Consider the following 22,051-nt stretch of genomic DNA (forward strand, 5'->3'; position numbering starts at 1 on the left):
GAAAATTTATGCGAGGGAAACTTAGAGAAAAAAAAGAGAAGAGATAAAGGAATACTCAAGCCATTGAATGAGGGTTTTGAGATATAACTCTTGTTTACATAGAGAATGGAAAATATTTTTAATGGTAAGTTGTACAACAGAATTATATAGAATTAGAAAGGAAATTCCAGGAATTTTGGCCAAAACACTTTTGAGCTCTTCTGCAAATTATGAAATGAAATGATGGGAGGACGCATAAAATAGATGAGTGGTGTTGTGGACCCAAAGCTGGGGTGGAGAAACTGCAAAGTGCTTTGAATGCAATGTAGAAACATTGACTTCATTGTGTTGGGAGTCATTGCAACTGAGGTGAATAGATATAAAGGGAAATTGGGATTAAAGAATTGATCAGGGTTTAGAATAAGCTGTTGGTAACTGAGGGAAAATGGAAGGAAATCCGGAGGTAGGAGAAATTGTGAATTAAAGTTTTTTGAGATATTATATGGAACTGAACGACGATAGCACATTTATGGACTCCGGGAAGCAAAGAGAAGTTCAAGGTGGGGTTAATATTGGAATGGATAAATGTGTAATTTATGTGTAATAAATAAATAAAGCTGCTGTGGCTTGTTAGGTCACATCTGTCAAAAGAGAAACAGTTCATGTATCAGATTGTAGACTTTCTCAAAACTGGAAGAAAGAGAAAACAAGTTAATTTTAACTTGTAGGAAAGGATGGATAGACAAAAGGAATGCCTGTTAGGCTGAGGAAGGATAAACTCACTTGGTTGATGCATTAATGAGGACAATTGAGAGAACATGAAGAAAGGAATGTTTAAAGCCAGGAAATGAGGGCAATTAAAGAACATAAACAAAGGAACAAAAAAGCTGCAAAATACGGAATTGTAGGAAATAGCCAGTAGGTCAGGCCTTTATAGTGTGTTGATATATCACCTATAAGGTCCCGAATTTATCATATTACATTTTACTGATAAAGAATTTTTTTTTAATTACAGAACTAATTTCCAGTTAGTTTGTGACAGTATTCAGTTCAATGTAAAAATCCAAAAGAAATGTTAATTCAAATATTTCAAAAAACACAAACATGTTGAACATGTGAGGCTGGCTTCCAAAAAATCATAGACATTTATGAAAACTTTGGATACGTTGGCACAGTAATTTTAAATGCTTAATTGTTGTGATAAACTCCATCTCCGGCTAGGTCAAACATTTTGATATTGCCACTCCTAAAATATCAAGTAAAATTTTTAAATTGTCTTTATTCAGATGTTGCATTCAAATGGCCCTTTGGTTGGAATTAGCAAGAAATGGAAACATTTGTACTTCTTTAGTCACCTTAAGAACCTCTAGAAGTCCCAAGCTGCACCTTGGCGTGCAGGGCTTCTGCATGGTTGGCTTCATGAGTGTAGCAAGGTTCAACAAACAACAATGTGATGAGAAAATAATGAAAATTGGTACGTGAAGGAATTTCTTCAGCCAGGGAGAGGTGAACCTCTGGAATTTGCTGCCATGGGCGGCTGTGGAGGTCAGTCATTGGGAGTACTTAAGGCAGAGATTGATAGTTATCTGAATATTCAGGGTATTAAAAGTTATGGGGAGACAGCAGGGGAGTGGGGCTGAGTGGGAGTATGGACTCAACAGACCAAATGGCCTAATTCTTCTCCTATATCTTAGGTTGCACATGCTGGACAACTGAAAAACACCTTGAACTGTTGGAAACACTCACCAAATAACACCTGACCTGCTGAGTGCTTGCACCTCTTTGTTTCTATTTTAAATAACCAGATTATTTTGTTTCAGATATACCGGTTGAAAAATTAAAAGTGGGCAGCACACTGGAAAGAACAGCACTTTTCAAAACAGTTCCATTGGATCTTTACATCCACCCAACAGATCCAATGAGGGATTGGCACCTGTGACTATGTGGTATTGCTTCAATACTGCACTAGAATTCCAATTGAGTTTAATCCACTGAATCCTCAGATATGCATCTTGGACCTGAAACTTGCTGCTTAAAACATCAACGTGTTACTGGTGTTGTGTCCTCTCATCAGAAAATTCTCATCCAAAATTTTTGGTTTTATGTTTTTTTAATAATTTAAATGAAAGGGAATCTAATTTATCATCAACCGTTGAGCTGTATTACTATTTTCCTGACAAGCCTCTCCTGGTTCTGGTGATGAAGGAAAATCAAATTGGCATAACAGGGTCTGCTCTGAACTGGCCTTCAATGCTGCAACTAAGTTCAGGGTCTCGCTCAGATTGATCATCCTGCCGTTGTGCTAGATGATGTTGGATTTCAACTTAACCTAGGTGGACTTGTTTGTCTCATGATCAGTGCTGGGGCTCTGACAGGGGCTTAAGACATTTGGATGGTCACAGTTGATGTGTCATTTGTCTGCAGAATAGGAAGTTCAAGAAGGGTAGCATGGATGAATCAGGTTATTACAGATCTACATGGGATGATTTTTCCAAATGATAGAATTAATCTACACTTGGAAAAGCAAGGATTAATCAGAGGATCAGCATGACTTTGTGTGTGATCAGTTTAAGTGGATCTTTCAAAGAGGTAACAAAACATATTGAAGAGGGCTGTGTGGTTGAAGAAACATGGTGTCTGCAGATTTTTGTGCTTTAATTCCATTAGATAATACTTCTCCCACTTGGGAGAAAAGAAAACTGGCTGGATGGTGTAATGGGGAATTCCTCCTGCTGCATTTTGTACTGAAGGACAAATCATCATTTTTTGTTCAATTAAATATGTGCTTCATTTGCAAAGTTCAATTGCCCTGAAGTTGACAGCACAGAACTTTATATTTCAAAAATAAATTTTATACATAATAAAAGCTACATAAAGTGAGAAAAACAGTGCATGTTTGCTGACTTTACACTTTCTCAGTATCACTGGGAGTGTTAGCACTTTTTTATATCTCTTTCTTTGGCTTGGCTTCGCGGACGAAGATTTATGGAGGGGTAATGTCCACATCAACTGCAGGCTCGTTTGTGGCTGACAAGTCCGATGCGGGACAGGCAGACACGGTTTCAGCGGTTGCAAGGGAAAATTGGTGGGTTGGGGTTGGGTGTTGGGTTTTTCCTCCTTTGTCTTTTGTCAGTGAGGTGGGCTCTGTGGTCTTCTTCAAAGGAGGTTGCCGCCCGCCGAACTGTGAGGCGGCAAGATGCACGGTTGGAGGCGAGATCAGCTCACTGGTGAGGGTCAATGGGGCAGGCACCAAGAGATTTCTTTAGGCAGTCCTTGAACCTCTTCTTTGGTGCACCTCTGTCTCGGTGGCCAGTGGAGAGCTCGCCAAAGAACACGATCTTGGGAAGGCGATGGTCCTCCATTCTGGAGACGTGACCCACCCAGCGCAGTTTGATCTTCAGCAGCATGGATTAGATGCTGTCGGTCTCTGCCATCTCGAGGACTTCGATGTTGGAGATGAAGTCGCTCCAATGAATGTTGAGGATGGAGCGGAGACAATGTGGCAGCGTGACATCAGAGCGGAGCCGCCCGTGGCAGCAAATTCCAGAGGTTCACCTCTCCCTGGCTGAAGAAATTCCTTCACATACCAATTTTCATTATTTTCTCATCACATTGTTGTTTGTTGAACCTTGCTACGCTCACGAAGCCAACCATGCAGAAGCCCTGCATGGCAAGGTATATATATAGCACCATTTCAAATTTCAGATTTATTCCCAGAGTACATACATGACATCACATACAACCCTGAGATTTTTTTTTGATCTGCAGGTGAGGCAGAATTGCCACTATTGACAGTGCAAAAGAAAAAGACACAACATACCCATGTAAACAAAAAAAAAGAAATGTAAACAAACTACAAAACAGAGAAAGAAAATATCAATAATATGCAAAAGAGTCCTGAAGTAAGTCCCTGATTGAGTTAATTGATGAGAAGTCTGAAGGTAGAGGTGGCGCGAGTCTTGTGGCATCTACAGCTCTTTCCTGATGGTACCAGCAAGAACAAAGTGTGTGCTGGGTGATCTTTGATGATTGCTGCTGCTCTCCAATGGTAGCATTCCCTGTAGATGTTCTCAATGTTGGGGATGGTTTTACCTTTGATGTCTCAGGCTGCGTCCATTATCTTTTGCAGGGCTTTAGGTTCAGGGGTATGGGTGTCCCAATGCCAGTCTGTGATACAGCTGGTCAGCACACTTTCTGCCACGCCTCTGTAGAGATTTGCCAGGGATTCCAATGTCATATCAAACATCTGCCAACTCCTGAGGAAGTAGAGGCGCTGACGTGCTTTCTTCATGACGGCATTAGTGTGTTGGGTCCAGGAAAGGACCTCTGAGATGGTGACTCCCAAGAACTTAAATTTACTCACCCTCTCCATTTCTGATCTCCCAATGATCACTGGATCATATACCTCTGGATCTCCCTTCCTGAAGTGAACAATTAGCTCATTGGTTTTAGTGACAGTGTGTGTGAGCTTGTTGTTGGTGCACCATTCAGCCAAGTTTTAAATATCCCTTCTGTATATTGACTCATTGACCATTTTTATACAACCCACTACCATGGTACCATCAGCGAATTTGTTAATATTGTTGTCGTAGTCATCGACACAGTCAAAGGTTTATTGCCACTCATGTGGCACCCTGAAGTGAAACCTAATTTGCTTGAAGGGCTTTCATGCAACAGTCAGAATCTCAATCAAGGACCTAGACTGCAGTCTTTCTTCACAGAGACTTTTCATCGGCTGGCCTGAACTTCAGAGCATCCCTCAGCATGTACTCCTGCAGCCTGGATCATGCCAGTTGGCAGCATTCCCTGACAGACATCATACTGAACAGAAAGGCTAACATTTTCAGGTAGACCAAAGAGCATCCTTCACAATCTTCCAGCAGCATCTCCTTAGATCAACGTCTTTCATTGTGCAGCTGCTGGGAATGATTGGTGACAAGGTATCCTTCATCCTTCTCCAGTCTATCCACATAGTGCAAAGTGGTGGGTGGCCCCCCTCCTCATTGCAGCTGTAATGAGAGCAGTGTGTTTTGGGAGTGCGATTCTAACTGTACAGGAAAGATCTGACAATGAAGGCTTTTCCCACTGCTTGACATGTATCCAACTCTCTGTCCAAGGTGATCAGCACATGTCCACCCCTCTGTCCAAGCTGACCAGGCACATATCCATCCCCTGTCCAAGGTCACCAGGCATGTGTCCAACCACTGTCTAAGCTGACCAGGCACATATCCACTCCTTGTCCAAGGTCACCAGGCATGTGTCCAACCTCCATCCAAGATGATTGGGCATGTGTCCACCCTTCTGTCCAAGGTGACCAGGCACATGTCCATTCTTCTGTCCTGCATGTAGGTAACATTATCTCTGGGTAGCACAGGAAAAGCACAGGATTTGTCCAGGTGGATTGACTCAACAAGAGAAAACTTGACCTAGTTTGAAAACATCTTGGACACTATTCCGTAATCAAAAGTGATGTAAATCTCCAATTCCTGATGTTCTCCTTCTCCCCTTTCTGCTTGTAGATAATGGTGATGATGGCCTTCTTTATGGATATGACATGCTGTCCGCCAGAAGCATAGTGTTGTACACTTCCAGCATGTCAATAGAATGGATGGCGCTTGTCTGCTCTCCCTGGCATATTGGTCCAAATAATCCTGCTTGCTGTCACCCAGGACCTGACTGATAGAGGACAGGATATTGAAAAACAGTCTATGACTTTTCTGTCAGACTGGTACAGAGGGATTTGCAAATCGTCACTACATTTGTTTTCGAGGATCTCACTGTGCTGACCTCAATCTTAAGAGTTCCTCCTGTGAATCGTTTGGAAGAAGTAGTGTGAGCACATCTCAACCTGCTCTATCGAAAGATCAGAAGATTATCTCAGAGGAGTCCAAGATGAAGAGAGAAGTTTGCCAGCTCTTCACTTTTAGGAGTTCCTCTCCTCACATTAGCACCCCCTTGACTATGGAAAGAGAAGCTGCTAGAAGGACTTTTATTGTCAAAAGCCTTTCTGAAAAACCTCTTGAGGTTCTCCATGGTTGTGTACCACTAGTGCCCTGTGGAGCTAAAAAGGGGCTTCATTTTCTCCAACCTGAATAGTCTCCCTTCAGCTACTCAATATTCTCGGGGGTCAGCAACTTTACCTTCAACTTCCACACCCCCTGACTGCCTTCTGGTGACAGGAGGCCCTAAGAGGGCAGTAGTCAGAGGAGAATGGGGTCAGACTATATGACCTTCGACGTGAAGGGGGTCTATCTGAGACTGGGCTGAACCATTCGATCACTCCTGTGCTCCGCCTGCATGGTTGCTGAAGTTGCTGCCACAACTTTTCATATAACCATATAACATATAACAATTAATTCTTAAACCTGATTTAAGATTGCCAGTGACCTCCTGTTGAAGAGTTCAGGCCCGAAATATTGACTGTATTTTACTTCACTTTGGCGGAGTTTCTCCAGCACTTTAGCTGACTACTAGTTTTTCACCGTTTGCTCAAGATTCCAGCAAATGCAGTTTTCATGTTTCACTTACTACAAGTCTGAAGACACCAAACCCCCCTCTATACTTTACTTCACATCAAATGTCTTTAACAATCTCCTCCAGGAGCCTGGAGCTGTTGACGTTTTTGCTGATGGCACTGCCAGTTTGTCCAACTGAACCAACGATGAAGCTAAAGCCACCAATCAGAACAACTTGGGCAGTATATTGCCAGCAGCAGTGGGAGCTGCGCTGCTCACTCTGCTGATCAGCTGAAGTCGAGTTACAGAACATCCACCGAGGAGATGCCCACCACCACCTTTTTGACTTTGGATATTGAGAGGTCACCTTTCCACAACAGGACACCCAGATTAGAAGTGTGACAGTCGCACCATTCAGATGATCTGTGAGACCACCATCATGACCACTTCTGACAGCTACAGAGATCTGGTCACCATCTTCTTGTTGAAAAGTTACGTCCTCCTTTCTGTTTCATTGTGGTAACATGTTGCACAGTGCTTTCCACACTGCACCTTTTGAATGATGCAAGGTTTACATCTGTGGCTTATATGTTTTCAAGTTAGAGTTCACCAATACACCTTTAACCATAAAGTGTCTAAAGCCCACATGCCCACACTTTTGTAAACTGCTGCACCGTTTTTGGCTTAATGTACTGTGGGTGGTCTCCCCAAGGGGTGGGTTCCCTGTGGAGAAGTTGGCGGTGTCACAGATTTGGATTACTTTGGCTATTCCTTTAGCAGCGACAGCAGGGCTCAAGTTCAATGTCATCTCATTGTACCACTACAACCCAACAAAACAGCGTTCTCCAGTCCATGGTGCAGAACAGTACAAAACGCATTCAGACATAACACACATACAGCCAAACGATGCACATACACAGTATATATGTACATATTATAAAATAGATATTATTAATCGATAGTAAAGTCACGGAGAGTTGTTTTATCAGTCATTCAACAGTTTCATTGCCCATGGAAGAAGCTGTTCCTCACCCTGGTGGTTCTAGCTCTGATACTTCTGTTATCTTGTTCCCCGACAGGAGTAGCTGGAAGATGCTGCATGTGGGGTGGTAGGGGTCCTCCCTGATTTTACAAGCTTTTTTTATACAACTTTTGGCTATCCATCCCATAGGATGATGATAGTTCCTTTCAGTCAGTTTGTGGGGATGGTTAGGATACCACACTCCTCAGAAAGGAATAGTACGTGTGAATGGAGTTAGGTGAGATGGGGTTGAACAGGTCCAGACCCACACACTTGACATCCCCTTCCCAAATCCAGTGGCACGATGAGGTCCAAGACGGTTGGGGGAAGTTCTGTTGCAGTGAATGATCAGACCAAGCTTTGATACAAGTCTATGACTTCACAGCACGTTTGCTAGAAAGCCGTTGATCCTACGAGAGGGTTCATCTGCCCTTTGACAGGTCTTGTTTTTCATCCTGAAGGGTGTTTAGCCACCCTCCGCACCAGACAAGCCTGGTGGGAGAGCTGGTTTAGTCGTCAACCACCCAATACAATGATCCCGGTAAATCACATTGATGGGGGGAGGGAAGGGGGTTGGTGGGAGGGAGACCCCAGAGATCCTCTATGCAGCTTTTATGGTCCTCTGGATTGATCTCTGATCCAAGGCTTTAAAGCAATCTCATCATACTTTGATGCAGCTGGCCAGGATGCTCTCAACAGAGCTTCTGTAGAAAGAATGGTGGCCAGTAGTCTTGGCCACCTCAGCCTTCTAAAGATGTTATGTGTCCAGAGTAGGTCACTTCTTAGGTGAACTCTGAGGAACTTGGAGCTCTCCACTCTCTCCACTACTGAGCTACTAATGTGTAGTGGAATATGGTCATCCCTGGTCATCCTGACTTCCACAATCATCTCCTTGTTGACTCAGGTTGTTATTCTTGCACCATTTCACAAGGTTTTCCACCTGCTCTTTGTATTTCAACTCATCGTTGTTGCTGATGAGGCCAACTACTGTCGTGTCATCTGCAAACTTGATGTCTGTTGCAGCTGGATCTGGTGATACAGTCGTGGGACAGTAACATGAACAGGAGCTGGCTGAGCTCAATGCAATGGTGCTCAAGTTCTGCTGCCAACCTGGACAGACTGCAGTCTTTCTGTTAAGAGAAGTCCAAAATCCAGTAACAGAGAAGGTGTCGAGCCCCAGTGAGGAGCCTCTTTACAAGCCTTTGCGGTATGATCGTATTAAACTCTGAGCTGAAGTAAATGAACAGCAGTCTGGCATATAAGGAGTCGTTCTCCAGTTGGGTCAGGACAAAATGGAGACACAAGGTTATAGCATCAATTAGTAGAATGGCTGCATCTGTAGACAAATTGAAATGGATTTAGTTCCTCTGGGGGGTGCACTTTAATGCATTCCATCACCAGTTGCTTGAAGCTTTTTATAATGGTGGAGGTCTTTGCCACTGAGTGGTAGTCATCGAGGTGAGTTACTGTCACCCCCTTTGGTATATGCATGATGGTGGGTGGATGTCTTGAAACTTGTGGGGATGATGGTCTGCTGCAATAATGCATTGAAGATCTCTGTAAGGACCTCTGTTAGTTGATCAGCACAGTCCTTCAGTATCCTTCTGCAAAAGGTCCTGCAGATTCTGTCATCCCATTGAGTGCTTGAAGGTAATGTTAAAGTGCCATGTTACCTGGGAAGTCCTGGTGTCAGTGGATGTCTTTGGCCTTGAATTTGCAGCTTTCCCACAGGATCTTCCTTTGAAGAGCACCCAGGTGGAGGGGGTCACCTCGCTCAGATCCAGTGTTGCATTGACCGTGTGAATCTATTGTCACTTTCTGAGGGCTCATCACCACGGGCACCAAAATGGAACTGCTTGGGCTATGGCAGATTGCATCGTGGAATGAGGTGTTGGATTGATTTCCCAACCATTCTGTGTCAGCAGCTCCATCCCTCATCAGGGCAGGCAGTGGATCATGAAGAGTCCTTATTTTCCTCCTCCTTCCCCTCCTCTTTGTTGAAATGCTTGTACATGAATATCCACTTGAATCTGATAGGAACAGATGCCACACTTGCTCTAAGCCAAAGGACTGGATCTTACAGTTAATGAAGCTTCTGACTGGACATTTTTCAGTATCAGGGGATGGATAATGTACGGCAGAGGTGTGGAAATTCCGTAAAACTGCTATTTATAAGAAAGCTCAAAGATCATCGGCTCCAGGACCAGATCAGAGATAGTGACTAAAGATAGTGATCAGACTGGGGTGTTTATGTTTGGAGCTGGTAGCACGGCACGATTCTGCTGCCTCTCATGATGAGAAAGGCTGACAAAGTTAGTGCTCTTCTATGTATAGATTCTTGTGTACTTTGTATGATCAATATTAATTTTTAGATACATTTGTAATTCTAAATGTGTGGGTAACTTTAAGTATTGGAGTCTCTGGATGAACCTGATGCTGTAGCCTGAGGAAAAAAATAATCAAAAGGAAGGATGTGATAATTTTTAATTGCATGGGACATTATTAGGGCAAGTGTATCTTTAATAAAGTCTATCGTGGGATGCAGCTATCATTGTTTTTCCCCCCCTCATCTTCAATTATTACAGCAGGATGTTGGATGGAGTGAAAGAGCCAGCTGATGACTGGCTGGTAAACAAGTATTTCATACATATGCACAGTTGTATAGGAGTATATTACATGGGGAAAGACGTAGAGCCTTGATCTACATTTTGTGGAGAAATTGCGAGCCTTCAGTCAAGTGTTTGAATTGTGATGGATTTGAAGAAGGATCCAAGGCCTGGCAAAGTGGAAAAACTCAATTTTGGATCAAAAGAGAATATGTGAAGCAGTGTGAGAATTTGAAACCAAGCAGGGGGACGGCATTGTGTGAATTGTTAACCTAGTTCAGTCAACTCTTTCACACAGATAATAACCTTGGTGACAAACACAGTGCTAAAACTTGCCAGTCCCGGTAAAACACTCATGAATCTTTGCTGCACCCTTTCCAGTTTAATGATGTCCTTCTTATCATTGGGTGACCAAGGCTCTACACAATACTCCAGAGGCATCTCTCCAGCATCTTGTACAGTTTTAACACAACATCCCTGCTTCAGTACTCAGCGCCCTGACTAATGAAGCCAAGCGTGTCAAATATTTTCTCCACCTTGCCAACGAATTGTATCATTTACAGAGTGTCTCATGGTGCGTTGAATTCTGGAGAAGGCTAAGTTCTTTGATTTATATTTGAGAACAAAATATTCTAGCTTGTGGAGAAAATGTAGGAAGCTGTACCTATTTGTATAGGTCCTTCAAAGAGCTGCCAGAGGCATGCTAGGCAAAATTACCTCCACTGCAGCCTGAATGTGTGAAATGAAATAACACTTGGTGTATCAGAATTATTGAGGTAGCACATTAAATGAACTTACAAATGTATTCAGGTTTTGACAACCCTGTAGGAATAGTGATGTGGTAGATTTAATGGTGATTCATAAAATTTGACATTGGTGCAGTGTCTTTGTTTCAGTTGTCAAGGTGAAGGCATTGCCTTTATGCTGCTGTGTGGGCTTCAATTAACTTCTCCCACTTAGTTCCTGCAATTTTGTTGTGAGATTGCTCCCAGCAGGCAGTAGGTCAAGGTAGGATCTTGCCACATCCGCTTCAGTAAACATTGAATTACTCTTTAACTTGTAGGTACTCAGCGGCGTCGGCTGATTCCAGCCCCTTTGCCTGATGCCACTTCCCTGGGACGGAAGCCGACAGCCACCGCGGGGCAATGGGTGGACCTGCCTCCTCTGCCAGGCACCCTGAAGGAATCATTTGAGATTAAGGTTTACGAAATTGATGATGTGGAACGGTTACAGAGACGCAGGCAAGAGGAAACTGAGGTCAGTACATTTAGTGTGCCGGTAGACCATTTACATTATGACAGCAGTGTGGGATGGCCGCTTAAATAGAAATCTACAATTACATACAGGGGATTGACTGCAATTAAATTCCTATAATTATTAATTTTATTATGCATATGTTGGAGTGCCCTTACAAAGAGGAGATAAAAATAATTACTATTCACTATTAATCATGTTCAGGCAGGAGACTGTGTAAATGAAAAAAAAAATCCATGAATATGATATAAGTGAGTCTTTCCTGGGTTATCACATTTTATGTCCATCCTATGCCAGTTCTTTAACTCTTTTGCAGTTGAGAAAAGGTGTGCTGTTTGAAATTATAATCCAGTAGTTGGACTGTGATCAGATTTGCTCCCACAGTAAGTATTGTGGAGTAAAGCCATATTCCTTCTGAAGGATGTGTTAGGCTAACTTTTCCTCTCTTGCTTTTAATGCTGTAGGAACCTTTCCAAGATGTAGATGAGGTGAGTTCCTTAGATGATTTCTTGGTACTTTTTTTTAAAAACTTGCCTTTTGTGTTGATAAAAATGCAGAATAAATGATTTGTGATTGTTTTGGTTGGGCTTTGACAGAAGGGGATTTTTTTCTATCCTCTCAGGGTCTGATGTATTACAATTTAAAACTGAAGGCATTGGAAAAGCGACAGCAGCGCATAAGAGAATTAAAGGCAAAGCATGAGCTATTGACAAAGGAGCTGGAGGAAACCAAGGGCAGGCTGATGATGGATCCTAATAAATGGAAAACTGAGTGTAAGTGCACCCCATGACTCCCACCGTGTTGTGAGAAGGATGGCAACAATAGACATGCGACCTTTATATTAATGCCAAGTTGATTTATTTTGCATTACAATCAAGATGCAAACACAATAAGCAGCAAAAATGTAATGTTGCACTGAGAGTGAAATGTTCTTTGGCTTGGCTTCGCGGACGAAGATTTATGGAGGGGGTAAAAAGTCCACGTCAGCTGCAGGCTCGTTTGTGGCTGACAAGTCCGATGCGGGACAGGCAGACACGATTGCAGCGGTTGCAGGGGAAAATTGGTTGGTTGGGGTTGGGTGTTGGGTTTTTCCTCCTTTGCCTTTTGTCAGTGAGGTGGGCTCTGCGGTCTTCTTCAAAGGAGGTTGCTGCCCGCCAAACTGTGAGGCGCCAAGATGCACGGTTTGAGGCGTTATCAGCCCACTGGCGGTGGTCAATGTGGCAGGCACCAAGAGATTTCTTTAGGCAGTCCTTGTACCTTTTCTTTGGTGCACCTCTGTCACGGTGGCCAGTGGAGAGCTCGCCATAGAACACGATCTTGGGAAGGCGATGGTCCTCCATTCTGGAGACGTGACCCATCCAGCGCAGCTGGATCTTCAGCAGCGTGGACTCGATGCTGTCGACCTCTGCCATCTCGAGTACTTCGACGTTAGGGATGTAAGCGCTCCAATGGATGTTGAGGATGGAGCGGAGACAACGCTGGTGGAAGCGTTCTAGGAGCCGTAGGTGGTGCCGGTAGAGGACCCATGATTCGGAGCATACATGAAATAAGCCCAGGAGTAAAACTAGAAAGATGGAAAATATCTACCTCAATTGTTTTTGAGAAACAATCATCACTGATTTCTGGTGCAAATCTCAACATGGTTGCAGAGGAGGAGATGGGATGGGATTTCAAAGAAATTAAGGGCAACTTGTTCAATAGTTGCTCATTAGAGTATTTAAGCCATTGAGAACACAAAAGTTGCAGGTTTGTTTCCTCCTCTATAACGACTTAGCCCACAATCAGGTTTTGATTTTCATTCAGTAATCCTTGCTGGAAGCATACACATGTGGATCTGCCACCTACATATAAATAATTGCTATTTGGACAAATTTTTCTTTCTTATTCTTCTTCTCTCTCCTCACCTCAAATTATTTTCTCCTTGGGTGCTGTTCTAAGGAGCTGCTGAAGGAACTCAACAGGTCAGTCCGCATCCATGGAAAGAAATGGTCAGTCAATGTTTTGGGTTGAGACCCTTTAGTGAATCGTGCTGAGTTCCTTTGTTTGTCAAGATTCCAGCAGAGAACATTGAGTATCACAGCACAAAACAAGGCATTCATCCCACAATGTTGTGCTGACCCATGTAAATGTATCTCATATCAATCTAATCCTTCTCTACATCATGCCCATGACCCTCTATTTTTCTTACATTCCCAGCTAAGAATCTTTTAAATGTACCGTTGTATCAACAGTTGTTTTGTGTTTCTCTACATTTACAAGGATCTTTCTTTCCCACTGTCACTTTATTTATTTAGTGAATACTTATTAAAAACAAAAACTGTTGGAGGAACTCAGTGGGGCATGCAGCATCTGTGGAGGAAAAGAGATAATTGGGTCAAGACCGTGTATCAGGACTGGAAATTGGAGGAACAAATTTGTAAGGAGATAGCATATATGTGTAATAAACACAAGGGAGTGATCATGGGAGATTTTAACTTCCCTCACATTGATTGGGATACCCATACAGTAAGAGGGCTGGATGGGCTAGAGTTTGTCAAATGTGTACAAGATAGTTTTCTTAATCAATACATAGAGGAACCGACTCGGGATGGTGTAATACTGGATCTCCTGTTAGGGAAGGAGATAGGTCAGGTGTCTGAGGTTAATGTTGGAGAACCAATTAGGTCTAATGATCACAACTCTATTAGTTTTAGGGTAGTTTTAGGGAAGAGCAAAGAAGGGCCTAAAGTTGAGGTTCTGGATTGGAGAAAAGCAAATTTCGAAGGAATAAGAATGGATTTGGGGAGTATTGACTGGGACATGATTTTTTTTCAGGAAAGGATGTAAATGGAAAATGGAGAATATTCAAAGAAGACATTTTGAGAGTACAGAGTAGATATGTCCCAGTGAGGATCAAAGGAAAGGCTGGGAGTCATAGGGAGGTGGTTTTCGAGGAATATTAGAAATTTGGTTAGGAGAAAGAGGGAGGTGTATAAGAGGTATAAAGAGCAGGGAGCTGAGAAATTGAAAGAGGACTACAAGGAGTGTAGAAAAAATCTTTAAGAAAGAAATTAGAAAGGCCAAAAAGAGGCACGAAGAAGCTTTGGCAGGCAGAGTAAGAATAAATCCAAAGGGTTTCTATAGGTATATTAAAAGTAAAAGATTAGTGAGGGATAAAATTGGACCCCTTGTTGATAGGGAGGGTAGGCTATGTTAGAAGTCAGAGGAGATGGAGGAAATTTTAAATGATTTCTTTTCCTCGGTATTCACTAGGGAAAAAAAAATATTGTACCAATTGAAGTAAAGAAAAATAGTGCGGAGGTCATGAATCATTTAAGGATAACCGAGGAGTTAGTGATGGCAGTGTTAAAAAAGATAAAGGTGGACAAATCTCCGGGTGCGGACAAAGTATTCCCAAGGACACTCAGGGAGGCTAGTGTACAGATAGTGGGGCCATTAACAGAGATATTTAGGATGTCACTGGTCACGGGGGTAGTGCCAGAGGATTGGAGGGTGGCTCATGTTGTTCCGCTGTTTAAGAAAGAGTCCAAATGTAAGCCTGGAAATTATAGACCTGTGAGTCTGACATCTGTGGTGGGTAAGTTGATGGAAAGTGTTCTGAGGGATGGCATTAACAAATATTTGGATGAACAGGGATTGATAGGTAGTAATCAGCATGGTTTTGTCAGGGGTAGATCATGCTTAACAAACCTTATAGAGTTTTTCGAGGGGGTTACGAAAAAGATTGATGAAGGGAAGGCTGTGGATGTTGTCTATTTAGACTTTAGTAAAGCTTTTGACAAAGTTCCCCACAGGAGGTTAGGTAAAAAGGTGGAAGCATTAGGTATAAATAAGGAAGTAGTGAAATGGATTCAGCAATGGTTGGATGGGAGGTGTCAGAGAGTAGTGGTAGAAAATTGTTTGTCAAATTGGAGGCCGGTGACTAGTGGAGTTCCTCAGGGATCGGTCCTGGGTCCACTATTGTTTGTTTTATATATATTAACGATCTGGAAGAAGGGGTGGTGAATTGGATAAGTAAGTTTGCAGATGATACAAAGATTGGTGGTATTGTGGACAGAGAGGAAGATTACCGTAGCTTAAAAAGGGATATAGGAAAGCTAGAGGAGTGGGCTGAGAAATGGCTGATGGAATTTAATACAGATAAGTGTGAAGTGTTGCATTTTGGAAAGGCAAATCTAAATAGGTCATATACATTGAATGGTAGACCATTGAGGAGTGCAGAGCAACAAAGGGATTTAGGAATTATGGTAAATAGTACCCTTAAAGTTGATACTCAGGTAGATAGAGTGGTGAAGAAAACATTTGGAATGTTGGCCTTCATAAATCAGAGTATTGAATTCAAGAGTTGGGATGTTATGATGAAATTATACAAAGCATTGGTGAGGCCAAATTTGGAATACTGTGTGCAATTTTGGTCACCAAATTATAGGAAGGATATAAACAAAATAGAGAGAGTGCAGAGAAGGTTCACGAGAATGTTGACAGGATGTCAGGGTTTGAGTTACAGAGAAAGGTTGAGCAGCCTGGGGCTTTTTTCTCTGGAGCGTAGAAGACTGAGGGGGGATTTGATGGAGGTGTTCAAGATTTTAAAAGGGACAGAGAGAGTCAACGTGAATAGGCTTTTTCAATTAAGAGTGGGGGATATTCAAACCAGAGGCCATGGTTTGAGATTGAAGGGGGAAAATTATAAGGGGAACATGAGGGGAAATTTCTTCACGCAAAGGGTGGTTGGGATGTAGAATAAGCTTCCGGCGGAGGTGGTTGAAGCAGGGACGTTATTTACATTTAAGGAAAGACTTGATAATTACATGGAGGGGAGAAGATTGGAGGGGTATGGACCAGGTGCTGGTCAGTGGGACTAGGAGGGTGGGGATTTGTAAAACCCCTGGATCCGACACCTATGGAGATTGGTAGATGCCGGATAAGTGAATTTTCTGGTTGCTTGATTTGCGTGTTGTGTAATTGGCAAACTAATGGAGGGAGGCATCAATTTAAAACTTACATACTTTTTACCTATTTATTTTCCTCAGTTTTTTTGCCGGTTGCTTGAGGATGCCGGGTGCTTGAATTCCAGATAACTGGGGTTTTGCTCCATAAAGAAGTCAGGGGGAGGACTGAGACAGCAGCTGGAAAGCAATTAGGTGGATCCAGGTGAGGAGAGGTTGATGGGGAGATGCTGACAGGCGGGAGAGGGAAGGCTGGTGATAGCAACAGAAGCTGGGAGGTGATAGGTGTATACAACAAAGGCTGCAGATTATAGAACCTGAGAAGAAAGGAAGGAGATGAGTGCAATCAGTTAAGGGAGGGAGAGAGGGCTGATGTCACCACATTTCTTTTCGGAATTCTCTTCAATTGACCTGATGGCTGTGTTACAGAATTTGTTTGTCTATATCTTCAGATGCTGCTAAACAGTGTGATGGGCTTATAAGAACAAATATTTGATAATTGCAATTTGAAAATGGTATAACATAAAAAATAATTACAGGTACTCCCGACTTGCAACCTATGTGACTTTTGTCCACATATATGACCAAATTTTTTTTTTAAATATAAAATTTACGCAGTGTATATTGTATTTGACAAACTATAACAGGGATACAGGGCATGTAAGCGCCAAACTGTGCATACTTACTTTGTTAGTCGGTGTCCTGGGATCCATAGGCTGGGTGTGGCCATCTTCCTTTCTGTGTACATACGCAAGTCTTTGGTTGGCACATGTGCCAAGGGTTCACGTATTGGAATTCAGTTGGCACAGGCGCGAGAGTTAAGCACCCTGACGATATTGAATTCACTCTCACACCTGTGCCAACTGAACTCCAATACGTGAACCCACTCCACACATGCCACCTGAAGACTTAGGCAAGTGCACAGGAATCAAGATGGCTGCGCTCAGCCTACAGATCCTGGGATGTGACTAAAAAGTACGCACATTTTGGCTCCTACATGCCCATCAACCTCTCCTCACCTGGATCCACCTAATTGCTTTCCAGCTGCTGTCTCAGTCCTCCTCCTGACTTCTTTATGGAGTAAAACCCCAGTTATCTGGAATTCAAGATGTCAAATATGACATTCGATTAAAAAGTTTGCTTTAAAACTTCGGTACTCCATGCATGCAGGCAAAATTCCGACTTGTGTCCATTTCGAGATACGACTGAACCTTCGGCCTCAATTACGGTCATAAGTCGGGGAGTACCAGCATAATATTCAATGTCCGGTCTCTCTGACATAGTCCAAAGGAAAACCCTCAACACTTTTTGCAGCACCGTGTGTAAGTATGAGGGTGTTGGCCCAAGGTTTTCCAGAGATTGAATTGCCAATATTGTTGATCAAAGGAGAAGGAGTGGGGGGAAGGGATAACCAAACTGTTTGTGCTCCTGTGAACTATTTATAGAAACATAGAAACATAGAAGATAGGAGCAGGAGTAGGTCATTGGACCCTTCGAGCCTGCTCCGCCATTCAACGAGATCATGGCTAATCTCAAGGGAGCATTGGGAAAGGCTGCTCTTTCCCAGTTCTTGCTGGTGGTTAATATAAGGTAATATTGAGAATTACATTGACAAAGGGTAAAGAAATGTAAATATTGTTATATACCAAGGAAGGAAAAATACTTTTATTTATATAGCACCTGTTATGGCACTGATTTAACACAGCTTACAAACAAATAAAGAATACACTCACTAGTTTCTTTCAGCACACCATGAAGTCGACTTTCTTTTTATTATTCACTAGACACAACATTGCATTCTCCAAATCCCCAAGTACCACCCAGCTAAACTCCTCTGACCTTCTCATTGGCTCACTGCCACACGGGGGATCCTGACACTCACTCTCCTCCTCCTGACGAAGATAAGTATGCGACTGGGACACACCTTTCAAACACTGCTCAGTATGTGCCCAAGATCCTTAATCCAATGATAAACCATTTTGATGTGAAATAGCCAATTTGCCCAACAGGTTTCACAAACAACTAAGATAATAACACAAAAATGCTGGAGGAATTCAGCAGGTGTTGCAGTGTCCATAGGAGGTAAAGATATATAACCAATATTTCACGCCTAAGCTCTTCTCACCAGGTGTCTAATAAGGATCAAAAACTTGCCTCCCTGGAGATTGCAGCTTCTGTAACCTCTGACACGGATCTCCACTTCGGCCTCCATCACAAATTCTCACCCTGGCCCCGACGGTGCACAGGATTGAGCCTCCATTCTCACCCTGGCCCCTCTCAGCCTCCCCCTCTCACTTCCCCAACCCGTTCTTTCTTCCCTTGGATCCCTCCAGCCCTCCATATCTTGATCCATCCCAGCCTCCTCCCCCTGACACCCCAAACCTATTGACCCCCCCCCCCCACTCCAAACCCTGCCTGGTTTTAACCGTCCCCTCCAACCTTCTTTTCTTGGAGATGGAACATTTTGTACTCAGTAGAGGCCTCACCTTTGTACCCTTTTGCTCACACCTCAATGAGTTCCACGCACGCCATGATGCCAAACTCTTCTTCCATTGGCTCTGTCTCCATGCCCACCTCTTCCACCAGGATTCGCCTTTGCCTAGAGACTTTTTCTCTCACCTTGAATCTACTTTCTCCTCCTGGGCATTTTGTTCCAGCCTTCTGCACACTCTGGACCTTCATATTTTCAACTGACACCAAGGTATCAACCACCTCAACTTCACCCCTTCCCTCACTAAAGATACCATGAAGAAGGGTTCTGGCCCAAAACTAGATTCAAGGTTTCTTTATTGTCAGGTAATAAAACAGATGTTTTTCCCATCAGCAGAAATATCCCAGCACCCCTTACAGTCAGAGAAAGAGAAGCAAAAGAAAGTCCCTTCAGGGACCTACTCAGTGTCCATGGATTCACATCCAGCATTCCTGCAGCCACACAGCATAGCAACCTGAGCTCCAGGTCCAAACCTCTGACATGATCAGAACCTTTCAGCACCCTTGGCACCCTCTTGCATCCTGGTTCTGATACCTTGTACCCTTTCAGCCAATGTCGTGCCAGTCTCCAGCAGTCTGCAGACTGGTGTGAGTCCTTTGACTGCAAGTCTCCTGCAGCCCACAGCCTGCATAGGTTCCTCACCTCGAGTCGCCAACAGTTTCACACCTGTGTTTTCTTCAGCTGTAGAGACCCAGGGTGGTCTCCTTGTTTTGTGATACCCTGTGGCAGTCCTCTGCTTCCCCAGAGTCTGAACCCTTTGAGGCTGCTGCCAAACACAGGTGCCGCCATCTTGGGCCCAGACTCCACGGTTGTAGGATTTTAAAATGAAACACCATCAGCTCCTTCAACAGCCATTTAAAGCCTGTACAGAGCTGCTGGTAGTTGGACTAGGTGGTAGAACCTGTTGGTTCTTGACCTCCTGTGGATGCTGCAAGACTTGCTGAGTTCCTCCGACATTTTTATGTTTTCATTATAACACAGCATATGTGGATTTTCATGTTTCATTCCATGATAATAAGTAGAACGTTTGTTTCAGAGATATGGTCTGAGAGATAATGTTGACCAAGATACTATGACTAACTCGTCTGCTCTTTCAAATATTGCCGTGGAATTTTTTGCACCCACCTGAGGGGAAGAAAGGGTTCATGGTCTAAAATTTCAGCTTGAGAGGTGGCTGCTTTGATGGAGCAAAATCATTTGATGCTGCATTGTAGTGTCAGCATAGACCTTTGGCCTCAAGTCTCTAGAGTGGAATCTTATGGTACAGAGACGAGTGCACAAACATATTAATGCTTCACGGATTTGCTCGGAATGATAAGAACTTTCTAGATGCAGTGTTCATCTCTTTGCCAACAGTTGAAATTGATGTGGACCTCGATGAGGAGTCTCTGGAGTACCTGGAGGCACTGGAAGAGATAACTGAAGAGCTTGAACAGCGGGTCAACCTATGCAAGGCAAGGATAATGATGGTGACTTGTTTTGATATTGGTATGATCAATGATTTGAATGATGGTCCAAGGGAAGTACAGGTGTAAAGTGATGGGCAACGACAGAGCGTGAGCAAGGTTATTCTCCCATGAAAGCAGACAGCAAGTGAAGGAAAAGTACGAAAAGAAATTGTGTGTTGAGCCAAGATTGGTGATGTCAAGACAGAAGAAAGTGCAAAAGAATGTAGAGGGTGAGTCGATGTGGTGACTATGAATCTTGATGGTGAGCTGTGTAAATCAATACTGTGCCTCAGAGCTTAAAGAGACTGAAAGTTTAAACTGTTCATGCGAACAATTTCCTTTCCCCGAAGGAAGAAGGCAACATAAACCAAGAAGAATAAAGAACTGAAAACCTTAAAGTGCCTTTTTGATTCACTTATTTGCATTGGTGCTAGTAAAGAAACCAGCATACCGAAGTAAACACTGAAACAAATTGCTTATTTTATAATGTATATTGTATTTATATGATATATGTAAAAACTTTCATTGTAGCAAAGCAATAAGTAAATTATGTTGACATTCTTGACTTTGCCTTCTAGTTGAAAGAAGAGCCATTTCTATCTTTTCAATTTTAAAATGTATGTGTGTATATTAATATTCCATGGTATTCTGTTTCAATAGTGTTTGAAGTTTCAATCCTTTAAGCATGTTACAAAATGTAATGATTTTTGAAGACTTTTTATATGGGATCTTGTCTGCTTTTTGGGATCACTTCTTTGTACACATTGTTATTGGTTCAGAAATTCAGAATGAAATTCCTAGTTTTTTAAACCATTTATAAATATATCAGTAAAGAGCTCACTGTGCCAACTGATCTGAGCTAATGTTATCAGTAACGATCCTCTGCAGTCACAAAGTGATTCTGCATAGTGGTTCCAATGGTGTAAGTTATTAATGATCAGATTTATATACTCTTTTTTAAAACCAAAAACAGGTTTACAAAATAACAACATTGATTTATGAAAGATTTGATTTTGTCATTGAGAAAATATTGCATCTCAGGAGTACTTCCAAAAAAAATTTGATAGAAGAAGTATTTACTTGTGAACACAATGCATAAAAGTTTACGTAGTTTTTTTTTCATTTTAATACTGGCCAAAAGCCACAATTATTATGAATATTGCCAAACAACAACAATTTTACATGAAGAAAGAATAAATATGGGATCGCAATTCATTGCAAATGATATTTTCTGATAATTTTAATTGTAAAGTTTTTTCAGCCTCTGTATAAATGTACATGACGGTAGTTGCATTAGTTTTATCTGTGAATAAATGACATGTTGACTGGCAGTAATATTTCTGCTTCATGGTTATAATTTTGCACAATTAGAACAGAAAGATACTAGTCTTGATGGAAGTTTGTACCTTAGCTAATTCTAGTTGGCCATGTGTACTGAGAGTGAAAAACTAGAGGGGAAAATCACAATGTAAAAATATAATACTGTGAACGCTACACATCTGAAATTAAAACAAAAAGAGCTTAATTTACTCAGCACCTTGAAGAGTATCAGATGGTCCTAATGTTTCAGGTTGATGATCTTTCATCAAATGTGGGGAAAGTTGGAGATACAATTTTGTCTATGATTCAGACAAAAAAAGGGTCCTTCTTTTGGCTGTCTTTTTTCACTTTTTTGCCTTCAGTAAAATAGTCTCTTCCCATGCTGTTTCTTAACCTTGTGGATGCGGCAGAGAAAGAGAGTTGGGATGCTTTTCATAGCTGGGTAGGAGAGGTTTGTGCTAAGCTGTGTGTGTTGGAAGGCCATTCTGGAATTGAAAAAGTATTGGGGAATGTAGAGAAAGGATAACTCTG

General features: G+C 42.4%; 1 protein-coding gene across 2 annotated transcripts in view; it reads left to right on the forward strand.

Moving 5' to 3' along the window:
- Positions 1 to 21,525, forward strand: part of kif26ab (kinesin family member 26Ab) — a 208,366-nt gene extending 186,841 nt beyond the window's left edge. The window contains exons 13-16 of one of the 2 annotated variants that reach the window (XM_069916550.1): positions 11,125 to 11,318; positions 11,780 to 11,803; positions 11,938 to 12,088; positions 20,109 to 21,525. In XM_069916550.1, coding sequence (XP_069772651.1) covers positions 11,125 to 11,318; positions 11,780 to 11,803; positions 11,938 to 12,088; positions 20,109 to 20,287 — 548 coding nt within the window. In that variant the 3' untranslated portion in view covers positions 20,288 to 21,525. The remainder of the gene's footprint in view (positions 1 to 11,124; positions 11,319 to 11,779; positions 11,804 to 11,937; positions 12,089 to 20,108) is intronic. The other variant, XM_069916551.1, reaches the window with a different exon arrangement.
- The last annotated feature ends 526 nt before the right edge of the window (positions 21,526 to 22,051 follow it).

The sequence above is a fragment of the Narcine bancroftii genome, chromosome 2 (genome assembly GCF_036971445.1).
Source record: "Narcine bancroftii isolate sNarBan1 chromosome 2, sNarBan1.hap1, whole genome shotgun sequence".
Taxonomy (NCBI): domain Eukaryota; kingdom Metazoa; phylum Chordata; class Chondrichthyes; order Torpediniformes; family Narcinidae; genus Narcine; species Narcine bancroftii.